The 24,765-nt window shown below is 41.7% G+C and overlaps 1 protein-coding gene across 9 annotated transcripts in view; it reads left to right on the top strand.

Annotated features, from left to right (window-relative positions):
• Positions 1-1,985: 1,985 nt before the first annotated feature.
• LOC132710712 (uncharacterized) overlaps positions 1,986-24,765 on the top strand; it is a 110,458-nt gene continuing 87,678 nt past the window's right edge. For 3 of the 9 annotated variants that reach the window (XR_015729560.1, XM_087876971.1, XM_087876974.1), the window contains exons 1-2: positions 16,774-17,269; positions 24,532-24,629. Coding sequence is in view for 3 of the 9 variants with exons in the window: in XM_087876971.1 (XP_087733097.1) it covers positions 17,163-17,269; positions 24,532-24,629 (205 nt within the window). In the remaining 6 variants the exon portion in view is untranslated. The other 6 variants (XR_015729558.1, XR_015729557.1, XR_015729562.1 and 3 more) reach the window with 4 other exon arrangements.

Here is a 24,765-nt window from a genome sequence, read left to right as displayed (position 1 = left end):
TGAGTTAAATTTCTCACCATCCTCCATGGTTTATTATCTGCTCTTGGGAAGGGCTGCCCTGTGACGGGGGGGGGGGGCATGCCTTTAAATTAGTCTTGGTGTGTGAATTTTACAAAGCAATGATTCCTTTTTTAAAAAAAGGCGGAAAGGGGAGCTGCTGTTGTCCCCCTTCTTTGTTTTTCCCGCCTAACGTTAATTCGACGGAAGGGTCGAGAAGCCACAGCAGGGTTTTAAAACCTGCCCCTGTCCTTCTCTCTCTCTCTCCACACACCCCCCCCCCCCCACACACAACCCGCTTCTCAAATTCCTCCGGGCTAGAACGTCCTTTCAATGAAATCCACCTGCATGAAAGAGGCGGCGTTGCTGTTTGTGAATGTACCGTCTCTGCACATTACCTATGCTCCGTTGCATTGTATTTGTATGAATGGGGGTGACATGTGCTTGCCCACACGTCCACGTGAGACCTGAGAGAGAAGGGCAGGAATTGTATATCCCTTTTTCTCGGGATGTGTTTTCTACAAAGGAAATGAATGGAGGGGAGAGGAGAGGGGAGGGGGGAGAAATCTGTACACTCTCCTAAAATGCCCCTTCTTTCCCCCCCCCCATCCAGTGCCCCCGATCCCCACCACAGGCGAGATATGGCAGCTCCAGGGACACAGGCGAAATCCAGCAACTCCAGGGGCAGCGCCCTTCGTTGGCCCTGCGGTGTGTGTGTGGTGGGGGGGGGGCGCTTGCGCCTGGGCTCCTGCGAGCATCCTTCAATGGCTGAGGCGAAGGCTAAAAACAGAAAGATGCAACACAAAAGATACCGCAGTCAGCTCTAGCAAGGGAGTTATTTTTAGATCAGAAAAGGAGAGGAGGAGGGGGAGAAGGAGGGGAGAGAGTTAGAGCGCGAGAAAGCGGGGAGGGCTGGTCTGGGGCGTGCAGTCTCATTTGATTCTCTTTCCCCCCCCCCCCACCACCACCACTACCACCCTCGATTTCTATCGAGAGTATTTTTATGCAAGTTTATTCTTTTTTAACTTCTATCTTTTTTTATCTCTCTCTCTCTCTCTCTCTCTCTCATCCACCCCCTCCCTTCTTGGGGAGGGGAGGTTTGTGGGGAGGGGGAGGAAACACGGGGAAGCTAAGCTGAAGATTCTGGAGTTTTATAGCTCATTCCAGCTAGTGGCCTCTCTCTGCCAGTTGAATTAATTTGATACTATTTTTGAAAGTCAGTGTTTCTAAGGGAGACCTAATGACGCAATGACGTCAATGCAGGTCAATAGCACACACTGGAGGAACTGACTGTGCTAGCGGGAGGGAAGAGCTGGGAGCCTTTTCCAACCTTCCCCCCTCCCCCAAAAAAACGCGCTCTTGCACACACACACACACACACACACACACACACACACACACACACACCAATGAAAAAGTCTTTTGCAAAAATAATCTTCCCCCATAACATGTTCACCAATACGACCGTTTTGATACCCCCCCTTTCCAAATACTCCAGAAGATTCCCCCATTATCTATCTATATATATAAAAGATGCGTGCTTTTTGCACGCACATGCACCTACAAATATATGTATTTTTATATATATAGAGAGAGAAAAGCTGCGATTGGACGCAGTGCAGTGCAAAAAAAACCACCCCAAAACCACCCTTTTGCCTGTCAAAGTAGCTTTATTGACACACACACAGAGAGAGAGAGAGAGAGAGCGCACACACACGTTGTGAATGCAACACACGCTCGGCATTAGAAGCCTATAAATAGAGCTCGCGAAGGTGCGTGCATTGGCAATTTACTCCCCTGGTGGGGAGGGGGAAGAGGAGGGGGGGAGGGAGGACGAGCGGGAGGCTTGTGAACGTGGGTGATGAGTTATTCTGCACCGCTCAGTTACTCAGGAGGTGCCTGTATTGGTGGTGTGGGGGTGGGTGCGTGGGTGGGAGGGTGAGTGGGAGGGGGTTTTTGCTTCTCTCTGTCTCCAAGTCAGGCAGAGAATGCGAACTGGGTTTTTAAAATTTCCTCTCTTCTCCCCCCACCCTTCTCTCTCTCTCCTTCCTGGAAGAGTTCAGATACACATTACGCGACATTCGCACAGCCTTTTCCTAGGGTGCCCAGCACCAAATACTGGAGTGGTATTTATGTAATCTCCCACCCACCCTTTTCCTCCTTTGCAGTCCTCGCCAAAATTCCCTAGAAATCAAGCTCTAAGGCTCGCGCTGAGGAAGTTGATCTGGGCTCCCTATCTCCCCTCCTCTTTTTTTTTTTTTTTAATTTTCTTTTGGTTTTCCGTTGTTTTGTGAACTCCCGCACTCCCCCACACTCACCCCTTCGCCCCGTACACATAAGTGAAGAAGATGTTGCAAGGTAGGTTTCTGTGCAACTGTCTCTTCTTGCCTGTGTCTGTTTTGTGAATGTGCGTTGTGGGGTTTTTTTTGTTTGGTTTTTTTTTGGCTTTTGACAAAGTTTTCTGATTTCAGTGGCTGAATGCTTTTGTAAAGAGCAGACTTCGCTGTTGCTGGCTGCCTTTGGAAAGCTGCACGAAGCTTTGGTCAGCAAACCCTCCCTTTCAAGAAAGGAGGAAAAAGTTCCAGACTATTACTGGGCTGTATTTTCAGGGTATTTAAAGGGTTTTTGCTCAGGGAGAAAAAAATGCAAAAGGTGGAAAATTCATGCCCTCTTTGGAAGTTAAGCACGATTGAGCTTTTTAAAAACAAACTCCAAATTGGGGGTGGGGAAGGGGAATGGACGAAGGTGTGTATATTAAGTTGTAGACTTTACTAATAGTTGTACTTTGCCACACATTGGAACCAAAAGAAAACTTGTTTGTCTAAGGATCATGCATATGCAATGCTGATTGCATAAAAACTGATGGGCAGTTTGCTGATAAATCCCAGCACAGGTAAGCAAGGAAAACGGACTGCATTTTTGGGGGGGGGGCTACTGTATAAAGAACTGTGGTAAGCCCAAGGATGGGCGCAAAATAAATGGGGAGAATAAATGAAGATTGAAATGATTTTCTGTTATGGAAGAAGAAGATGCTGCCAAGGTCTTCAACCACCTGTAGAGGGAGATCTTTGTACACTAAAATTCCCCCTCCCCTATAAATTGTGCTGGAAGAAAAATGAAAGAGAATTTCCCATTCTAAACTTTACAAGGCAGCAAGGACATCATACAAATGCCAGATTTATGCTAATATAGCTGTTGATGGCCCTGACTTTTTGGAGTCTCTTTCCTTTGAATGCGTCTAATGGAAACAGGAAATAGACCTTCTCTTCTTTTGACAACACATTTCTGATCATCTTCAATGCTGCCTTTCTAGTAGAAGTCTACCCTATCAACAGGTGCTTTTGTTGAGAAGTTTCCATTCATGGTTCATCTGAAAGAGATTTCACAATGGAGACAAACAGAATTGAGGAGCCCACTGCACTTCTGCTACAATGTTTGTGGTCCATTAGTCCTTGTTTACCCATGAAGAATTTGATTCAACTGACTGGAGAACATGAGTGATATGTTCATAGCACACCATGTTTCAAGTGACCCTAACTCTTTACAGTTGTGTCTGCACTGAAAACTGCTTCATTGAAATGTGATCTGCTACAAATTTCTGATTCAGGGACGAGAACTGAAGTGTAATAGAGACAAGAGAACTAGCAAAGCTTAGTCATGGGTTGATACTTGAATAGATGTAATAATGCCACTTGTTATCATAACATGGAATTAAGAGACTTGGAATTCCAAAATTAACTGGATGCAAAAGCACCAACAGCATTACCTATGGCGGTAAATGAATCATTGCAATGGAAATATTGATGTCTCAGTCATGATCTGATACAGAAGAATATTTCTAGTTTTGTCAAAGACTTGACATTCTCTATGAAGTCTTGCTGTCATAGTCAATTACATAGTATTTTTTAACTTGCCAGGCAAGGTGAACATTTTTCCATTTTTATAAGCCGCCAAACCACTCTAGACCACAATGTCAATATATATTTGCTAGCTTACCAAGACAATCCTATGTCCATTTACTTTGGAAGAACACAAACTGAACTGAATGGGAAGTGAGAAGACATGGATAGGATTGTGCGATAGGTGTCCTTCGGAAGACACTGTTACACACAGATGTTCACCCATTTAATCAACCAATTAAATGGAAGAAATAGCAAATGTTAAGAAACAGTATCCTAATTCTAACAATTGGATCCACTAGAGTTCTCATTCAAGTGGTCTGCAATGTTATCTCTGTTTTCTATCACTTAATGGATAATGATAAAGGTAGAAAACAAAACTTAATTTGTATCTTTTTTTCCAACACTACATACGGTAGTTGCATCAAGTGAGTTCAGTTATTACCATAAAGCTTTCTACTCAAGGCAGTCAAGCCACTGTTAGACTATTAAAACAATTGTGTCTCATTTTGATCAGCTTGTATGTTTCTTTGGAATAAAGTTGAATGAAACAGTAAAACACCAAAAGTGTAACATTTTTAGATCACTAAGTTCAAAGTGATAAATCTGCCTGGAACAGCTAACAGTTTATGGATTTTCAAATGGTTTCAGATGTTATTCTAGAAATACTGCTGCTTCTTAATTTTCCTCCGATGGGTATAGGTACATCCTATTCTACAGAATTACAATCCTAGAAGAGTAACTGATTGAAGTTCATTATCATGAAGTAATTTATTTTCAATTACAGGATAAAGACAAAATCAAAATTGCATGATAAAACAAGTTATTTTTTTCAATAAATGATGAAACATCTATCTACTACTGTGGCATAATAGTTCCAAAATAGATGGTGGTTAATCTGGCAATTAAAAGTAGACTGAAGGTTCTTAAGTAGCAGAGTGTTGGAATTGCTGTTCTATTCCTGGACATTTCACACACTTTAAGAAAAGAACTCCGTCAACTGCATCTAATGGAAGCCAATATTTGGATGTTCTACATAGACTTTCTGGCATCGTTTTACATTTCAAGAATGTGATTCTTGGTGCACAATACTTTCAGTATACAGAAATGTAATAGCAGTTTTTTCATTTTACAACATAGTATATAATAAGAAAAGCATTATTTTTTTAAAGAGCACAATTTTAAATCTTATCCTTTAGACATAATAAATAAATACATCTGAAATAAATAGGTCTGACAATATAAGTAAATGATACAGTAAAATTTTAATAAAGCCTAAAATAATGTCATGGATTTATTTAATATAGAAAAGTACACTCTAAAAAGTATATAATATATACTTTGATATCCTTGAACATGTGTACACATACTGACAATAAACTAAGGAAAGATCTTTCTTGTTCTCCAAATATTTGTAGATATAATCGTGGTTATTAATTTAGAAATAAAGGTGCTACATTATCAGGGTAATCAGTGGAGGCCATAGCCAAGTAGATTTGAGTGTAGATTTTTTTTTAAATTCTAGAACCCATTCTGATATTTAAACCTGACTTCCAGATAGGTTTACGTTAAACAATATTCTAGAAGCTGGGTATTTCAAAACATAACCTTCTACTGCCCTGACTGTACTCTTAACAATTTTGATTTGGTAGCTCTATTTGTTGAGAATTTAAGGAAAGCAGGTGGACATTTGCAAAAAGTCCATTAAAAAAAGGCAAGATATGAATCAAATATAAACATCGTAGGCCGTCTCCCCTGTCTTCCTGATACTGTAGTATAATAGCTAAGTATATGACCTCTATAGCTGTATAACACAAAAAGAGACTTGAACTGTGAATATATGCTCATTGAACACACTGAGTATAATCAAATGTCCCTGTCCTATTAGCCAGGTTACTTACAGCTATTTGTCACATTTTGTAAGACGTTGTTGTGCCTTAGTAAGAGCAGAAGCTTCAACACATGTCCTATCTTGCTGAGAAAGACTGGTGTGACATAGGAGTCTTGCATGCTTATAGTGACCTTCTTTTATGTCTAGTAAATCAGGGAAGCCCCACTGAGCTGTTGGGGTTCACTATCATTTTGCACGTGCCACTATTAAAAGCTGAATTTTAGAATTCAGTTTACATCCAATCTTAGACATCATGGTGACTTCAGATGTTTTCAGTGCAGTAAAATACAAAAAAACCCTCAACTTTTTGGTTTACTTTCACAACAACTGAAACCATTTCTGTAATAACAAAGTCATTCTAATCATCAAAACCTAAATCAAAGTTTCATTTTTTTTTCAGTTTCAAGCAAAAAAAAGTCCAAAAGTGAGTTCCAAATACAAACAAAACTAGATAAATTCTTCTCTTTAATTAAAAAAGTTTATCCATCCCTGCTAATTAGATATTGTTAAATGCTAATCAAAGAGAGAACCAACCTACACAGAAATGACCTGTTTCCTACTTAAGCAGGCTTAGAGTAAAAGATCTCCAAGGCCCCTTCCAACTCTGTTATTCTGCTGTTCAGTAGTTATTAAAAGTAGTGACTCTGACTAATGCAAAAGTGGTCAAGTATAATGTTGGGATACACATCTTTATAGAATGCATACTAGAATTCTCCCACACAGATTTACTTACCTTAGTTCTCATTTTGCTGGAAGATGCTGGCTCATATGCCAGTTTAGACCACAGGTCAGTGTAGGGTTTGTGTGTGTGTACAAACAAGTCAGTGTTTGACTTGAATTGTCTGTACAAGCCCTTGCAATTTTCTTGACAAGTTTTTCAGAAGTGGTTTGTCATTGCCTCCTTTCTAGGGCTGCGAGAAAGTGATTCTAGGGCCAAAATCATCCAGCTGGCTTTATGTCTAAGGCAGGACTAGAATTCACAAGTCTCCCATTTCTAGCTTGATGCCTTAACTTGTACATCAAACTGGCTTATAATAATAATCAAGGTTATTGTCACATAGTGATTCCAAGCCTTTAACAAAAGATTTTATTGAAACTTAACTGCAGGTGCCTTGGATTAATACTTTTATATGGGGACCTGAGGTTTGGTAAAGGTGCAGTTCTCTCTATACAACATTAGATATTTGATTGATTGATTGTACAATAAGTAGGAATATTTATGAATCAACTGACAATATTTATGAGCAGGCAAATAACTGCCTTACTTTCTGAGCAACTGGAAGCAATTTTATTATTTAATTACATGTATATTATTTCTTTGTATATTGTATATGCCCAGGCACTAACAGTTGCATGCCAAATATAAAAATAAATACAAAACAAAAGTACCCAACAATTAAAACACAATATAGAAAATCATGCATGGATAAATAAGTCATAGTAAATTAAAGGCAGAAGTTAAGTTCAATCTAAATATATCTGACGTGTAAGTGAATTGCTGATCAGGGATTAATATTTTAGCTCCTTGATTAGAAATAATCATAAATCTTTTTTTTCCTATTTGCTGCCAACAGTAAGTATGCAGGTATTTTGTTTTGAAATTTTTAGTCCTGTTATTGAACTTTTGTTGAAAGTCAATGTACAATAAATCTAAATTAAACAATAATGAATAAACTTAGAAAATATATAAAAACATTGAAAAAATAAACCAAGTAAAAATAACAGTAATTTATAAGTAATGTTAAAGAACTGGATTTTAATTAAAATCTGTCAAGAGAGTGGAAGAGATCAGCAATTATCAATCTCGATGCAAATGCTTGTTTGTCTGGGGAAAAAACCCTTTCATATATGGTTAAAAAAAAAATTGGCTGTGAGTTCCATAAAGGAAATGTATCTTATGTAGCCTTTGGGTTTCTTTAAAAATAAAGTCTGTGATGAAGGAGGGGTGAAATTGATTTCCAGCCATTCCATGTTACATTACTGTAATTAGAAACTTTCTATATAAGAACTGGGAAAAATTCAATATGTGTTCAATATAGGTAATACTTCAGAAAGACTAGATTTTGTGTGTACGAATGTATGATGATGTATGACTGAGCAAAACACTTTCAGGAAACCTTTTATAAATCAACTCTTTTATGGACAGTGGTCTGTTTATTTTTTTAAAAATAATCTCCAATCATTCATTGTCCAAAGATGCAACTTTAGTCCAACCTTTTCTCATTTTTCTCAATGTATCATAAATTAGTAATCCATCTAGGTCAGGATACACCTACAAAACAGCTACGGGTTCTCTTGACCTATAGTTAGAAGGTAGTAGGATGCCACTCTGTTTACATTCTGTTTGATCTCACTCTGTTTCTGAAAATTACCTACAAGTAACCCAGGGTGCATGTTGCAGAGGAAAAATGTTTGTAACAAAAGAAAAGCTGTATTTTGAAGACATGGATTTGCTATTACTATTCTTCATGTTGAAGAAGCCCCAAATAAACATCTGAGGAGCCTTAAGAGAACCTCAATATACAGTCTGAGAACCTTCACTGTAAAGTTTCTAATGCATTTTGAAATGTACAGAAGCCGTGTTTATACATCTAAGATCATTTTAGTCAATATACTTCACATTCTTCACACCACCCTGCTCCCATGATGAGTCATATTCCTTCATTTTCGTAACTTGGAAATTAATAACACTGAGTTTGATAGAATATACTTCCCGGAATATTGGCTAGCATTGCATTCTACAGAAATACTTGTTTCTGAAAATAGATGAAAAATAATGGACAACATAGTAACTGTATAAACTACACAGGCACTACCATAATAAAATGTGAACAAATGTATTGAAAGGCAACCATGGAGTAAAAAGAAAAAATAACTAAAAAAAAATACTTGTGTAGGCCATGGTCATTGAATTGTTCCTTTCTTGTGAGTTTTCAATCTCATTCCATTTTTCCTCTCTTTGTCCTTCATTTCAAATATTTTTGCAGTATGGTCAATTTCCAAGAAATATTATTTTGCAAATGCATCACTTGCTGCTTAAATGTCAGTACGTAAGAGAAGAGTCTATCTGGCCAACATCTTGTTTTCATAGTAGCCGTTCAGACAGCTGTAGGAAGTCTACACAGAGGACAAAAGAACAGCAGCTTTTGTTCCCCCCTTTTTTGTAATGAACAGAAATGCACTCTTAACATTGACCCCCACTTTTATTTTCTAAGTAAAACAAAAATTCATTATATATCTTAAGTCCCACTCTGAAGACTTGGAAGAAAAATATTGTATTATTGGTCTGGCTGAACTATGTTCTACTGAGTGTCCTTAGGATCAAGGTGCCAGTGGTTATAAACAATCTGTTGTTTATAAATAACAGATAAACAATCTGTTGGTAAGGAAAATTTACAGATACTGTGTCTACAACTGAGACAGGTCACCCTGACTTCCTGTTTTGTGAGAAAGAAAGTGGTCTTAATGTTGTGTTCACGTGCATAGCAGGGGTGCTATTCAGCAGGTTCTGACAGGTTCTGGAGAACTGGTAGTGGAAATTTTGAGTAGTTCAGAGAACCAGCAAATACCACCCCTGGCTGGCCCCAGAATGGGGTGGGAATGGAGATTTTGCAATATCCTTCCCCCAGGAATGGGGAGGGAATGGGGATTTTGCAGTATCCTTCCCCTGGAGTGGGGTGGGAATGGAGATTTTGCAGTATCCTTCTCCTGCCATGCCCACCAACCACACCAAGCCATGCCCATAGAAACGGTAGTAAAAAAAAATTGAATTTCACCATTGATGTGTAGTATATTACTATTGGTGAACAAATCATAGACAGGTAGTTCTCAACTTACAACAGTTCATTTAGTGAAGATTCGAAGTTACAACAGCACTGGAAAAAAGTGATTTGTGACCATTTTTCACCCCCCCATGTCATGTGATTAAAATTCCAGCACTTGGCAACTGATTCATATTTATGAAGATTGCAGTGTCCTGAGGTCACGTGATGACCTTTTGAGACCTTCTGACAAGCAAAGTCTATGGGGAAGCCAGATGCACTTTACAACCTTGAAATGCTTACTTAACAGCTGCAGTGATTCACTTAACAACTGTGGCAAGAAAGGTTGTAAAATGGAGCAAAACGTAACTATCTCAGCAGGATAAAAGTTGGGTTCAGTTGTGGTCGTAAGTCAGTAAGTAAGGACTATCTGTATATCAGCAATTAACATTTAGAATCCAATGGGCTTTCCATCATTTACTGACCAAAAAACCCCCAGGTTTTAATAACTAACTGAACTCAATTAGGTTTGATGTTATGTGTCTATTTCTACAAATCTTCTGGTTAATGATTAGAAATATTTGCCTATGCTGGAAGTATCAACTCATATCTTATTCTGAAAACTATGAAACCATGAATTGCAGAACAAGCATTTCTAAGGTGGTTAGGCCAGATGTGTTCTCACAGTCCATTTCTCCTTTCACTCTTCAGAATCTCCTTTAATGACCTTTCATAATTCTTTCATTTTTGCCTTCTTGCCATTTCTGTTTCCTTTTTTTCTCTGATTACTTTAACCTGGCAGAGTGATGGGAGTTCAAATCCAAAATACCTGAAAGACCAGTAAGTTGGGGAAGGAGGTATATTATGTCATCTCCTTCCTGAAGACAAAATTATATCTATCCTTAAGTATCAGTCTGTTATTTCTGATCTTAAATATTTTGTGCAGCCTATTTGATTGCTTATTTAATTATTGTTATCTTTCAGTGATAACATGGATGCTTTCAGTTAACTGTTGCCTTAATCTTATTGCTCCAAAGAATCTACAAGTCTACAATCCTTTTCCTTTGTATACATTTATACCTACATCATTTATTATTTTCTCAAAAATGACTTGAAATACTTACACAGAATTTTTTGTCTGTCAATTATCACTGATAATTACGCCTAATATAAATTAAAAAGCAAAATGAATTTACTAATAAAATGTTAGAAATATAAGGATTTTTTTAAAGTGGTGTGATCTTATGAAAGGATATACTCTTTATTTTAATGTAACTTCATTAAAGGCTTAGACTTAGACAAATTGAGCCTCAGTTTACTGTAGATCAGCCTGAACTGGTTGATCTAAATGCCTAGACCTGTGATGGCGAACCTATGGCACGCGTGCCACAGGTGGCACACAGAGCCATATTGGTGGGCACGCGAGTGTTGCCTTAGCTCAGCTCCAGCACGCATGCGTGCACCGACCAACTGATTTTCAGGCCTTCTGGTCCCACCGGAAGTCTGGAAACTGGCTGTTTCTGGGCTCTGGAGGGCCTCTGGGGGGGATGGGGAAGGCTGTTTTTGCCCTCCCCAGGCTCCTAGAAAGCCTCTGGAGCCTGGGGAGGGCGAAAAACAGGCCTACTGGGCCCACTGGGCCATTGCATGCCAAAAGCAGAGGGGAGCGTGGGAGGGTCACATGCACATGTGCAAGAGGGTGGGGTGCATTGAATTATGGATATGGGCCATGCACCCGCGACCCCCCCCCCGCTCCCCCCGCTTTTGGCCCGTGACGGCAAAAAGGTTAGCCATCACTGGCCTAGACTCATGTCAGAAAAATGTCTTAATGAAATCATTAATCTATACAAAATGTCTCTAAATACTGAATAAAAATTATAATTCTTCTATACTGAAATAAAAGATCAATTTCCCTTGAAATCAGTAGTTGGATTGTTTGGCCTCTTACCCTTACTGTTTTCTCTGCCCAGCAGTGGCTCTCCAAAATCTTAATTTCATCTAGTAAAGGCAGTCAGAATTGAATTTTGTATTGTGCACCATTCAAAACATGTGTGGAACCAATGAGCTCTGAACCAAAGATCTGCTACAAAGATCTCATCACATCTTTTTAATGTAAGTATAATAAAATTGAAATGGATACAGCATACTAGAAGTGGCGTGATGAGTTTGCATTCACAATTTAAATTAATGATAACATTTTTATGAAATACAAGTCCTCTTTATATGTGCAATGTGTAATGTGCAAAGACATTCATGGCGATGACTGACCCATATTCTTGGACAGAAGGTTTCAAGTTGCAGAACCAACTAACATCTATATGTATTCATGACAACCATATCAGTTTTAGGCTAGTAGCCCAATGAATGTTCTTCACTCAGTTTTAACACATGTCTAAATTCTTTCAAATTCACAGGCCAAATGATTCCCTAATATCATTAATGGCAAAAAATTGGGGTTTCTTTTAATGATAGCTACTTATACTTTAAGAAACTGCTTCTCAGCTGGAATTGCTAGCAGTAACTTCTTTTTACCAAAGTAAATATAAGTAACAGAAGGGCATAATACAAACTCTTGGTGATCCATACCTATAAGCTACATTATAGCAAAACTAACTTCTTAAAATTACAAACAACAAATCAATAGTCAATGTTTATATTAAATGGTGGAAAATAAATAGTGAGAGCTTTGGAATCCTTCAAATGAAAAGTGATTTGGATTTATTTTAAACAAACATCTCAATGTTAAATATTGCTGGGGGGAAAAAAACATTCAGAGCAGGCTAAATATGCTATTACCAATGGGGAAAAAAGACATTGTATTATGATAGTAGGATCTGAAATTTTATTGATCTGTTTGCTTATTTGTAAGATGAGTAAATTATATCACTCCAGAGGCTCTGAGAGGTATACAAAGTCAAAGTGCAATCTGAAACCACAGATATTAGGGATAGCAAATGCGGTGCTTCCCCATCATATTGTAGCACTTCTGTTAACTGATGGCAATAGATGAATAACCACTATCTGTGAAATACATTAAGAAGACAGACCTCTTTGATCTGAGAGGAATCTTTGAGATTGGTTTGATTGTAATAAGTTTCCTCCCTCTTTTCCTGTCTTTTGAAATGCTTTATTTTTCATAATTTTTCCCAATACTGATAGTGTTTTGAGCCTATATTTTTTACTTAAGCATGTTCTTTAAATGCATTATAGAATTAGTACTGATGTGGAATAGCCTTCCTTCCTTCCTTCCTTCCTTCCTTCCTTCCTTCCTTCCTTCCTTCCTTCCTTCCTTCCTTCCTTCCTTCTTTTCTAACAGATAGGCCCAATGGAAAAGCCTCTGCCCTACTCTGAATATTCTGGATAGTTTTTATAATAAACGTATCTACTTGAGTAAGAATGGTCCTGGCCTTAAATTGGAGGAATAAGTGAGAGTCTCTTGGTTTTGCTATTTCCTTGCCATCATAGAAATAGTTTTATTTATTTTATTTTATGCTGTCAGTCTTAATACTTTGGAAAGCAAAGAATCTTGATAAACATAACATGCTGAACTGCAAATAAAATTCATTTTGCTCTTGAAGCAAGTTATTCTTTACACTTTGTATTTTCAAAGGTGAGGTACAAATACAATAGAGATAATGTTATTATTTAGAAGTCTCTCAGTTGTTTATAATAAAACATAAACTCAAAATTAACATTGGACATATTACAAAGCATGTAAAGATCCAATAAAGTCAATGAAATAATTAAAAGCTTTCCGAAAAAGATGCACTTCACTGGCTTTTTAAAAACCAATAAGGATGTGAGGTCTTTCAACTCAATAAGGACAGTATTAGTGAAAAAAAATTGAGGCAGTTACTGAAAAGACTCTAGTATGAGTCATCACGAGATAAGCCCCCAGAAGCTAAATGCACCTCGACAAAGATCTCAGTGAGTGGGATGGAGGTTCTCTCAAGTAGCTTCTGCTTCCACCACCGTCCACTTTACTAACCTTGTAACGTTGTTGCTGGTAAGAAAACATGAACCCATTCCAGGGTTCTAATCTCCCAAAGAGCATTAAAATGTATAAGAGTGGTGTTATGCTTGATAGCAGATCTGTTTCTTAAATTGTGTAGAAGTATACTCTCTGGTCAGATCAGATCAGTTTAAAACTGGATTACCTGAACTGCAAGTTATCTTTCACTCTACAGTTTGATTTGTAACAGGTATAATATTAATGATAATGTTTGTAATCCTATATGTATTGTTGCCTTTTTTAATCCAATAGAATCAGGATTAATCAAAATTTACCATAGGATGTACTTTCATCAACTTTACACGATATTGCCTGGATGGTTTCTTCATGAATTGGAATAATAGAAGGATGAATTAGTAACCTGGATGCTAAATATTTTGTTAGAAGGAAGAAGGCCTAGCTGTATGCGATATATAACATACATGTGTTGACTTTAGTAAATCTTTTATTCCAAGAAATTAGTATGAAATCTTACAGTCCCTTTTAAATTGTTTGCTTGCATCAAAAAGTCTGAGAAAAAAATGAATGTTTTGCAAGATTTCCCTCATCGTTATTTGCACGATGATAAATACTTTATTACGAGAGAGAGAGAGAGAGAGAGAGAGAGAGAGAGAGAGAGAGAGAGAGAGAGATCTGACTTTTTGAAGTAGTGTTCCCAAAAAAGATTCTATACACTGATTTTGGTGAACTTGTTTTAGATTTAAGGATTCTTTTTGGAAGCTTGCATTAATTTAATTGGTGTATGCTACTTTCCCAGAGAGAAGACCTCTCTATATGAGAGAGATGAAGAAATGAGAGAGATTCTGAATGAGGCATGTAGGGAGATGCTATGTGACTGCATCTCATCACAGCTGCATAAACATAAAGACTGTAGCTGGATTATGTTTTTAAAGTCAAATAAAAGCCCTTCTTGTAATATTTATCAAGGTGCATATGGATATCCTAACATTTCTTTGGCATCATTGATAATGTTAATGTCTCTTCTTATTTCAATCATTGTGTGCCTAGCAAAAAAAAACAGTATTCCAAAAAGTTAATAATAACTGGCATCTTTAATAAACTGTGTTTGCCCATGCAATTTAGATTACAGATAGCTTTCTATGTCTTGTCTGCACATTTAGTTTCTTTCATTCATCTAGACAAGGTATGAAGTGAGTTCTTGGAAAAGTAAGCCCTTTGGTGCACCAGTCACAATATATAATTTTCATTTTGATCCACAGATCTTGTTTCTCTTGAGTGCATGTGTGTTTTTCCTAATCGTACATCGTACATTTTTCATTTTTACCTGAATCTATTTACCACCCCTTTGCCGAGATCCTTAAAAACTAAATCAACCATCAACTAAATCTTTGCACACTTCCTTGAAGTTGCTTATCATTTTTGGAGGAGGATGGGGAAAAGACGAAGGAGAAAGAAACCTATTTTGCAGTAAAGATTCTGATTAATACTCATGAGGATATATAGAGTGTTTTCTCTCTACCACCCACACCTATCTTTCAACCTCAGTGTTTGTTTTTCCTGTCAGTGTTTGTAATCTGGGTCTTTGCAGGTATATTTCTTTTAATGGAGTTGAGGGGAAGGAGTTTGTATGTGGAAGAAATATCCAATTTGCCAAATAAACTATATATATTTTTTTCCCAATAACATCCTTTCTTTTGGAGTAATTGAAGTTGAATTGATAGATGAACATTGGTCCTCTGGATTCGTGCGCTGTGTACCACTGAAACATCAAATTTCACCTTGTGGGTACAGACATACAGCTGTTAGTTATAATTTTTAATTGCAACCTCTCCCTCTCTCTCTCTCTGTGCCTCTCCATCTCCTCCCCCTCCTCTCTAATCTGGATCATTGCTCTCTGTAGCTGATTCCGTGGGAGACCAAGCAGAGTGCGTGGGTGCAGAATATAGAAAGCCAGAGCCATAGAATTTGTTCTTTGCGTCACTCTAGGAGACAGGGCTGGTTGCCTGCAAATATACAGAATTAATCTCTGCTTTATCAATATATGGGTTTTGCTACTGTAGAAAGATAAAAATATGAAGTGTGTGTGCAGTATAAGTGGCTCTAAGGGTAAAAGGAAGAGATGTTGAATCCTATTTTTCTCCAGATTTTTCAATGGGTGGGTGAGAATAAGGGAGGTGTACTAAAATGCATCCACCACACCCTCTGGTTTGCTTGATAAGTATGTACTACCTCAAATGTTATATTCCCCCCCCCACCCCATTCTTCATTTTACAGCACATGGGAATAATAATAATAAAAAAGGTGGGAACACATGAAATTCCTGCAGAGTGCATGTATAGGGTGTATAATAATCATTATATCCTCATCAAGTCATTTCTACCAGGAGTATGTGTTTTAAATAAATCCAGTTTTCCCCACCCCCACCCCCACATAGCTTTTCAACAACACCTTTGTCTCTCCATTTCTTTCAATGCCTTCCCTCCCATTGTGCATTATGTTGATGTTATTTATTTAAAAAAAAAAAAACTCAGCCGATTTAATTGCAGGAACGGTGCAAATGTAGAAGTGGATGCAACCCTTAAAAACGTGGCTCTTGCTAATTAACTCTTTTCCCTCGATCTCAATTGCTTCTCTGCAAGCACAAAGCTCCGAGCATACACCTCTTTCATGATGAACTGGAGCCTCTGAAGAGGAGAATCTGAACGTGACGTCAATAGCTGATAACTGACGCAGCCTTGGAAAGGAGTCTCAGGCTGCCTTCTTGCAGCCTGAAAGCCTTAATGATTCTATTTTTCCCCTCATCTCTCTTCCTAGTGATTTACTAGAACGCAATCGTGTATATACACACATTCACGTTTTTAAAAGTGTATGTGTGAGAGAGTGTGTTGATAGAGGCTTTATTCGCAGACAAAGGATTTTTTAAAAAAAAAAAATGGGGTGGGGAATGAAGAATGTTAAAAACAACCTTTCTTTGTGCTGAATATAATTCCTTCTGTGCGAGGTCTCTCTTTTTTTTTTCTTCTCCCCAGACAAGCAAGCAAGCTTGCTTAAAAAGCCACATCTGTGCATGCTGGTAAAGTAGTGCATGGCTGTTGTGTGCGTGTTGCTATTGTTGCTATTGTTACTGTTATTATTACTGTTAGAATCTACTTTATAAAGACAATGCAAGAGAGACACAACAATGCTCGCAAGGCAACAGGCAGAATCACTCTCAATAAAACCGTGAAGTGTGTGTGTGGGGGGGGGAGAGGAAGGTTGAGCAGTAGGGTAATATGGAAAGCGATCAATGTCGCCCCTCTAAATTCTCTGCAATGTTGCACTTAAAACAACTCTTAACGGTGAAAGAGAAAGAAACTGAATTGGGGAGGGGGGAGCAGGTGAAAGACTTATTGTACATTTGATATTTTGGACATAACGTTCGAGCGAAATGCCTTTGTGTGGATTTTTTTTTTCTCCCCAGCACTTGCTAAAAATAGCACCAGGGTTTTGATCGCGTTCCAGAAATAGACAGAGAGTTGCACTTGTATATAAACGCCAGCGCGGGTGGAAGAAAACCTGGACATCACCGCAGTATATTTTGCCTAACAACTGTCTGGAAATTAATTGTTGGATTTTTCCCCCTCCTCTCTCTCTCTCTTGTCTGTATGTTTTCTCTCCCCCCCCCCAAATCACCACCACGACTTTTCCTCCACTCCCCTATATCCTCCAACTCTCTTCCCCTCCCATCCCTATCAAAGGAGTTCCCGTTTGGGTAAGTAGTAATATTTCTTGTGCATGCGGCAGAGAATGTGTCTGTGAATCTTGACTATACTGTATGCATGCTTGGATTTATTTCGTGCCTCTATTTTTATACCGGAGCAGGGTGGAGGAAGAGGGAGGGAAGATCGCACTTGTCTGTTTAACGAATTTGGTGCATGCACGGAGCCCCAGACACAGGGAATTCTTGCAGAAAGGGGAATCACCCTGTCGGTAAATCTCTGAATCAATAGCAAACTGCAACTCTCTCGATCCCTCTCTGTCGGCGCTATAGAGTCCCTCTTTCTCTTTCGAACTCTACTCGCTCCCCCCCCCTTTTTTTTTTTTTCCAGAAAGATGGCTAGATGCAATCTAACGGTAGGATTTCTCTTAGCTTGAAAGAGAATTAGCAAAATAGAGAAAAGGAACGAACGGACAGGAGAATTTTCGCTGTAAACAGCACGAAGATGAAAGGGTTAGTTTGTTGCTTCTCCTTCTTAGAAAGCCACCCGAGCATTCTCTGCCTGGGAGCTGTCCACGGCTCCGGGTACTGAAAGAGCGAGCAGCCCGCTTTAACTTTCGCTCCCGGGGAGATTGACCTCTTCGCCATGCAATCGCTAGCACAGACCCCTTTTTGCTGGCCGGCGAGGAGAGCCGGTTGTCCAATGGCGGTGAGGCCAAGGAGCAGAAAGTGCCAGCACCCTCCCTGATTGTGACTTACGTGCCAAGAGCATACCCTTTTCTAACCCCGGATTTTCTATCAGGTGCGTAAAAGCACAGTTCTGGTTTGACTTGGCTATCCTTTTCCCGCCTGTGCATTTGAAAACAGCCGACACCTGATGATGGTGCTTCTCAAAGAAGAGTCTATAGGTTGTTTCATTTGGACTCACCCCTTCTCCTCCCACCTCGTTTCACCCCTCCGAAATGCCCACATCTTCTGCCTATCCTTGTGTGTATGCCTTTGTTAGTCTTGCCCTTCCTTCACCCCTCTTAGAGACGTCCTCACCAAATGAGTTGGTGGAAGAATGGGAAGTGGAGGCAAAGCAATGCTGAGAATTTATCGTAATGTGTACATTCAGCAGATACAGGATACAAAGCCCAGTCATTCCCCGATATCTTCTTAAAGCCACGGTTGTTATTTTTAAGTCGTGATCACGCTACCACAGAAGCCTTTCTGGTTAGCAGAAACCCCACCGTCAGAAGAATCTGTACCATAGATTCATCCCAAGGTTCACGTTTATAAGTCCATTTAGCTCAATATTTGACGAGAAAGGGAGGGAGGAGGTGGGTGTGTGAACACTTTAGGAAGGAGCCTGAAATCAGCCCAAAATGAAGAAATGAAGCACCTACCACATGCAAAGTTCAGCAACACCTAATGGTTCTGCAGACACTGAAAGAGGCAGACAGGATTGTAAGATGATACAGTAGATAACAGATAAATAGGGTTTGTTAAAGCAGTCTTGGCTCGTGTTGCCTGAAATAGCTTGGGCAGTTCTTGCAACAGAAACAACGCAGACGTGAGTCAAGTATTAAGTGCACAGCAACACTGAGTGATGTCCTAAAAATATCGAAGGAGGCGTCCATTCCCGGGGCTTGCTTGGTACCATCACAAAAGAGCCCTGTGGTCCTAAGAGTAGACCCTTTAGGTGCTTAATATTCTATATCCAAAGTCTCTGCAAACTAAGAAGCCTTTCGTTCCGTACCAAATCCCACCCTCCCATCCTCTTGCCATAGATTTCCCCAACCTGCCTGCACTTTTGTCAGATCACACTTGGGCATCTCCCAGGTCAATGTATAAGATTACCCTTAACTGGATCTTATTAAATAATTCAATGGCGGTGGTGTAATTTCGCTTGCAAACTGCACGGATTTCCAAGTCGTGACTGTAAAAGTGAGTAATGTGTGCTGGCTGCGTCATGGCTCCAGTCACAGATGGTTCCAAACTGAGGAGAAATCGTGACTTCGACTTGAGACGTCCCCTCTACATGAAAAGACCATCCAATCAAAACGGCGTCGGGGGAGGGGGGGGGCTGGACTCCTCTGAGCCTCTGCCTTTTTTGCTCCCCCATCTTTGTGCATGTGTGTATGTGTGTGGGGGGGGGAGTATCAGGTTTTACACATTCTCTCTCTGTGTGTGTATATGTGTGTGTGCTCAGAGAGACTTGTCGCAACAAGTTGCAGAAAGAGAACTGAGGCAGCGAGGGAAGGGTTAATCTTTAGGAAATCTTCTGCACTTAGCAAGATCGTGACCCTCCCACACACTACAGTAGTTTATACATACCTGGAGGAAGGGATGCTTGCCACGAGTTTCCTTTTTTTTTTTAAACAACAACAACAACAACAACAAAAACATACACACACGCGTGCACAGACATTGGGGGGAGGTGATGCCTGTACCTCCAAGCAAGGATTATTCTTATCATAATTCTCACCAGAGGCCGCTAAGCGCCTGGCGAAAGAGGTAAGTGAGAGGGAAAGGGATCCCCAACTTTGTGGTCTTCTCTTGGCTCCTCGCTTCCCCAGTCCAGAAGGTCTCGAAAGCAAAGCAAGTTGAGGGGTGAAGCCGCAGCAGTCGCCGCTGCTGCCGCTGCCGCCGCAGCAATAATAAGAGCAGTACTAGAAGGGAAAGAGGAAGCAGGTACCGCTCAGTAGGAGTTTGCCTCTTGACGGGGCTGCGCTGTTGCTGCTGCTGCGTTAGTGCTGCAGCTGCTGGAGAGCTGTTGCTTGTCGAGGTGGATTTGCCGAGGAAAAGGCAGCGAAGGTAGGAGCTTTCAGGTCTTCTAGAAGGAAGAATCTCTCTCGGTGCGCTTGGGGGTGCGGGGAAGGGACGGGAGGGGAAAGTCGCCGGCGGAGGTAGTCAGGAAGGGGTCTACCAAGTTTCTTGGGTCCCCGGAGAAGAATCTTGTCTTATTTAACTTGGCGATGAACTTCATGGGAAAGTGTCCGCTGCCTTTCACTGCTGTAGACCAGGCACCTCTGCGAGGGTTCAGTGCCCAGCAGGGGGGGGTGGAGGTGGTGAAATCAGTTCGATGCCATCTCCTGCAACTTTTCGCTTGGAAGGCGTTTATTCCGCCCACTCCTTTGCCCCATCTTCGGGCTCTTTGGGTGGGGGGGTTGGACAGACGCTCAGAAGCCACTGATGGGCGAATGAAACGCACATCCCTTCGAACTAGCTACGCTCTCCATGCTGAGGGACCTCATCTCCAATAGCCAGTCTTATGGATCAGCTACGGCCATTGGTTGACCTCCGCCAGTGGGCTTTCCTTGGGTGGAATGATTCGGTGAAAAGGAATCAGGTGAACCTGAACTTTTTGACTTATAGTTTTCTTCTCCCTCATCATCCTCATCCTCATCATGCCCATTTGGCTCACCTGCTGATCCTTCGGGTGCTTTTTGTTGCATTGTGTTTATCTTTAAATCTTGCTACTGGATATTAGGACCTATGGCTCTTTCATCTGGAATCCTAGCCTATCCTAACCCACCCCACCCCACCCCACCCCCACCCCCCATTCTTCAACCCCGGGGCAAGCAGAAGGAAGAAATCTAACAGACATAGCAACACTATGGATTGTGCTCTTATCTAAGGTTTGTTGAATAATTAGACATGGAAATGTTTCTTCTCTTTCTCTTTCCCCCCTCCCCTTTGGGGAAAAAAGAGGGAGAGAAAGAAAAAAAAAAGTAAGGCGCCACCTGATTGGCGAGTGACGATTTTAGCTCGCACCAATGAACGGCGGGCCTCGTCTCTATTTATTTAGTGCTCAGGGGGAGAGTTTTCTCTTTACGCAGCGTCTGTGCACAGCGCTAGACCCTCTGCTCGGGAGCAGAGCGATGGAGGGGTGTGGGGGGAGCGCCTTCGGAACTGCCTCGCTCACAGAACCCCTTGCTTCTGCAACCCAGTGCGCTCGGCCCCCTTCAAGGGGACAGCGAAGGAGGGGGCTGGATGTGAAGGGCTGGGCCAAGAACCCCCCCCACTCCACCCCTCCTTTCTTTCCTTCCCCTCCTTTTACTCTCCCGAGTTGGTATCTCGGCTTGGGCTCGCCGAGGTGCTCGATGGGGATGGAGCGTGTGTGAGTGAATGGACGGTGGGGCGGAAGGTGTTCCCTAGTGCTTGAGAAACCAGCAATCCTGCCGTCTTGGATCTATACACACATTTTTCCTCTTTGGTGGCAGCCGGATGGATGAATGTGGAAGCCACAGGAGACTTTGTCCTTCGCGAATCTTTTTGCGGTCTGGGCTTGCTGTATATAAGTACCTAGCCGGGAAGCCCTTACCCCAAAAAGCATTCGCGGAGGGCGCTTTCGCCGAAGGAGGAGCAGCAGCTGCGCGACCGCCGAGACTTGGACTTTACCTAGATTCTGGGCTTTCCCTTTGCTTTCCCTCTGTAACCCCACGGACCTCTCCGTCCTCTGTGTGTGTGTGTGTGTGTGGTTTGTGTGTATGTGTGTGTGTACGCGCGCGCGCATCGCGAGGATTAAAACGGCTTGTCCCAGTCCCTACCATACCTTCCCAGTTTAACTTTCTGAATCGACTTCTGCTCGCTTGCTTTCTCCTCCCCCCCCCCACCGCCCCAAAGGATGATTTGGTGGTGCCTTTTCATTTTTTTTCATTTTTTTCATTTTTTTTTAATCGCCGAATAAAATGCAATAAAAACTTTCGCAAAAGTTTGGAGGACGCCCCCTCCCCCCGCTTGAAGGGTGGGATGTGTTTCACCCCATCAGGATTGGAACTGATGTGCATTTGACCTCTCCCGTAGAAGAAGGCAAGGAGCGTCGTCTGGGGTTTAAAACGGGGGAGATCTCTCCAAGGGAGAATGGGTGGGATATTTGGGGAATCACCTCCTAAATAATATGGGGGGGAAAGAAGGACGAGAAGCAGCCGCTGTCGAGGGGAGCCTCAGGTATTAGGCGATGCCTTTCCTTCCTCCGCCTCACTTCCAACCTCCTTTTAGACAATTTGTAATTCTCTGATCTCCCGGGTCGCCCTTTTTCCAACTCGAAGCGATCCTGCACTTGGTTTAAAAAAAAAAAAAAAAGGCCAGATCCCGCGAAGAACTCGACCGAGGCGGCTGGGATCGAAAGAAGCCGCCTCAGCCTCCGCTGTCTAGCGCCGGGATCTGGTACCTCGTCTTCCCTTGGTCAGATCTAGCGCGGCGAGGAGTTGGAAGCAGCTTTGCATTGCTTTCCCTTTCCCCTTGTCGTGGCCGCCCGAGAGAAGGGCGCGGGAGGTTTCCCCTTCATGGTTGCCCCCACCGCCTCAGAAGACAAATGGGGGAAGAGCTCCGGTCGGGAGACCGGACCAGTGAGAGGGAAGGGGGCGAACAGCAAGGTGCCAGTGGAATGCCCAGTTGTCGCAATCGAAGGGCCTATTGGTTACAAAAGCCTTCTTGGGAGGGAAGGTAGGAGGGAAGGAGGGGGAACCCAGATATTCCAAAGACTCTTTCTCTAACTATTGACAACTTCAGGATCCCCCTTCTTCCAGCCAATAGAGAGGGGAAAGTGCTTCGCTCCAGGCAGGAGTTTCCCTCTGGCTCAGGAGAGAAAGCTGCAGTGGAATCAGGGCGATTGGCACAGCCGAGGCTGAAGGGCTGCTCCTTCTCCAGAGATAAAAGGCCATTTGACAACCTGAGGTGGTTTGTGAAAAGAGTAAAAGGCCAACTAAAGGGTGAGCGGATAAGCCCGGGAAAAGCAAAAAAGAAAAAGGAGGGGGGAAAAAAACAGCTCAGCTTCCTTTCCCATCCTCGCTTCCCAACCTTAGCCAAGATTCGTGACTCCTGAGCGAAGTAGATAGAGAAAGGTTACATCACGAGGACCACTCCATTCTGCAGCCCAGCCTGCCTTTGCCCACAGTGGTTGCCTTTTGCATCTTTACCTTCTGTACACAACCTTCAGCACCCTCAGCCTTGCCTTCCTTCCTTCCTTCCTTCCCATCAGCACCAGGTCCTCTCTGCAGGGGGCAAACCACGACCACCACCCCTCGCAGTTCTTGAAAGAAAAGTGTATTAAAGAAAGAAGGGAGAAAAAGAGGAATGCAGAGACAGGTCTCTATCTGTGAGGCTTGTATCCCGGGTGGCAGAAGAATCCCACCTGGGAGGCGAGAGGTGTCTGAAGAGATGCTTTTTTTTTTTTTAAGCCCAACTTAACCAATGTTAGCTTCTTGCCTTGGCTTCTCAGCTCTCACATTGGCAGCCAACTGTTGCTACCAATCTGGAGAAACTACTGCAGTTGTGGGGCCTCTTTTCACTCCAAATGCCAAAGGGCAAAAGCAGATCCCGAATTCTTGCTTCCTTTATGTCCACTCCCCCCAGTTTTTCTCTTCGTCTGTATGCTTTTAGCATCTGGAAGGGGGTTGCTCTTTTTGGGCACCTTTCCACTGTCTCTGCTCAACAAACAGCAGCTGCTTAAGAGGCCTGAGGTGATGGGCAACAAAAATATCCACCTTACCCCTTCAAAATCTCCCCACTTTGGAGGGTATTTCACCAGATTGCATAGTTTTATAGGGGGGGGGGTTTCTCCAATGAATAAACTGGGACGTAAGTCTCACTCCTCTGGAGTACAGAGAAGGCCTCAGCCTCTATTAGCTTTTCTCCCAATTAAAAAGTCTCATGTTTTGCAGACAGAGGCTGAAGGAAAAGCTGGGGATGCATTATAGGGGCTGCTGGATTCCTTACCCTCCACCCCTCCCACATTTCTAGGCAAGAGGTGGGGGAATGGCTAATCGTTAATTATTCTGCACAGTTCACGTTTGTGCTGTTCTTTGCTCACTTCCCCACTTGTGGGGGAAAGTGTTTCTTTTTCAAGGGGAAAGTCACATGGGGGGGAGAAATCCTCTTCTATTTCTGCCCCCCCACACACACCTCAGGAACGTTTCCATCTAAAACCATAGAGCACTACCTTCCCATTTCAAATGCTTGCCACGCATATCCAAAAGCTAAAACAAACTGACTGAAGGTTGGGCTAAACTGAGTCTGAAAGAACAAAATCAACTACCAGTATTCTCAGAAAAACTCAAGATTTCTTGGAAGAAATGGACAAAAATAGACTCTGACTTTCTCAATATTCTTTATGTACTTCGTCTCTTGTTACCCCCTCCTCCCTTGCCCAATGTATCCTGCAAGAAGTTTCCAACTATAGTGCAAATTGAATATTTCCTTAATACTTCCCACCTTTTGCCTATACCCTTTTGTGATGCCTGCAACAGAATTTCTTCTCCCTCCCGACCCTGTATGGCAGTAGCAAAAGCTATAAGCATTAAAGTAGAGTACATTGTGCTTCCTTGCAGGTGGGCCCCTACATTTGGCCTGAGAGAGGCCTTTCGCAGAGATCCTATCTCCAAGGAAAGAAAGCCGAAGTGGATTCACCTAAGCTGGGAGAATGCAGGTGAGAAAGATGCCTATGTCCCCACCAAATCCCTAACAGACTGAGCTGAGTTACCATCAAAGGCCACTAAATAGCACCTTGCTCTTCTGATCAACCCCATTATTCCTGGAGCAGAGCACAGGGAGTCATCCTGAGA

Source organism: Pantherophis guttatus, chromosome 1, assembly GCF_059756535.1.
Source record: "Pantherophis guttatus breed Tessera chromosome 1, ASM5975653v1, whole genome shotgun sequence".
Lineage (NCBI taxonomy): Eukaryota > Metazoa > Chordata > Lepidosauria > Squamata > Colubridae > Pantherophis > Pantherophis guttatus.
Note: the sequence above shows the minus strand (reverse complement) of the source record. Positions and strands in the feature narration are given on the sequence as shown.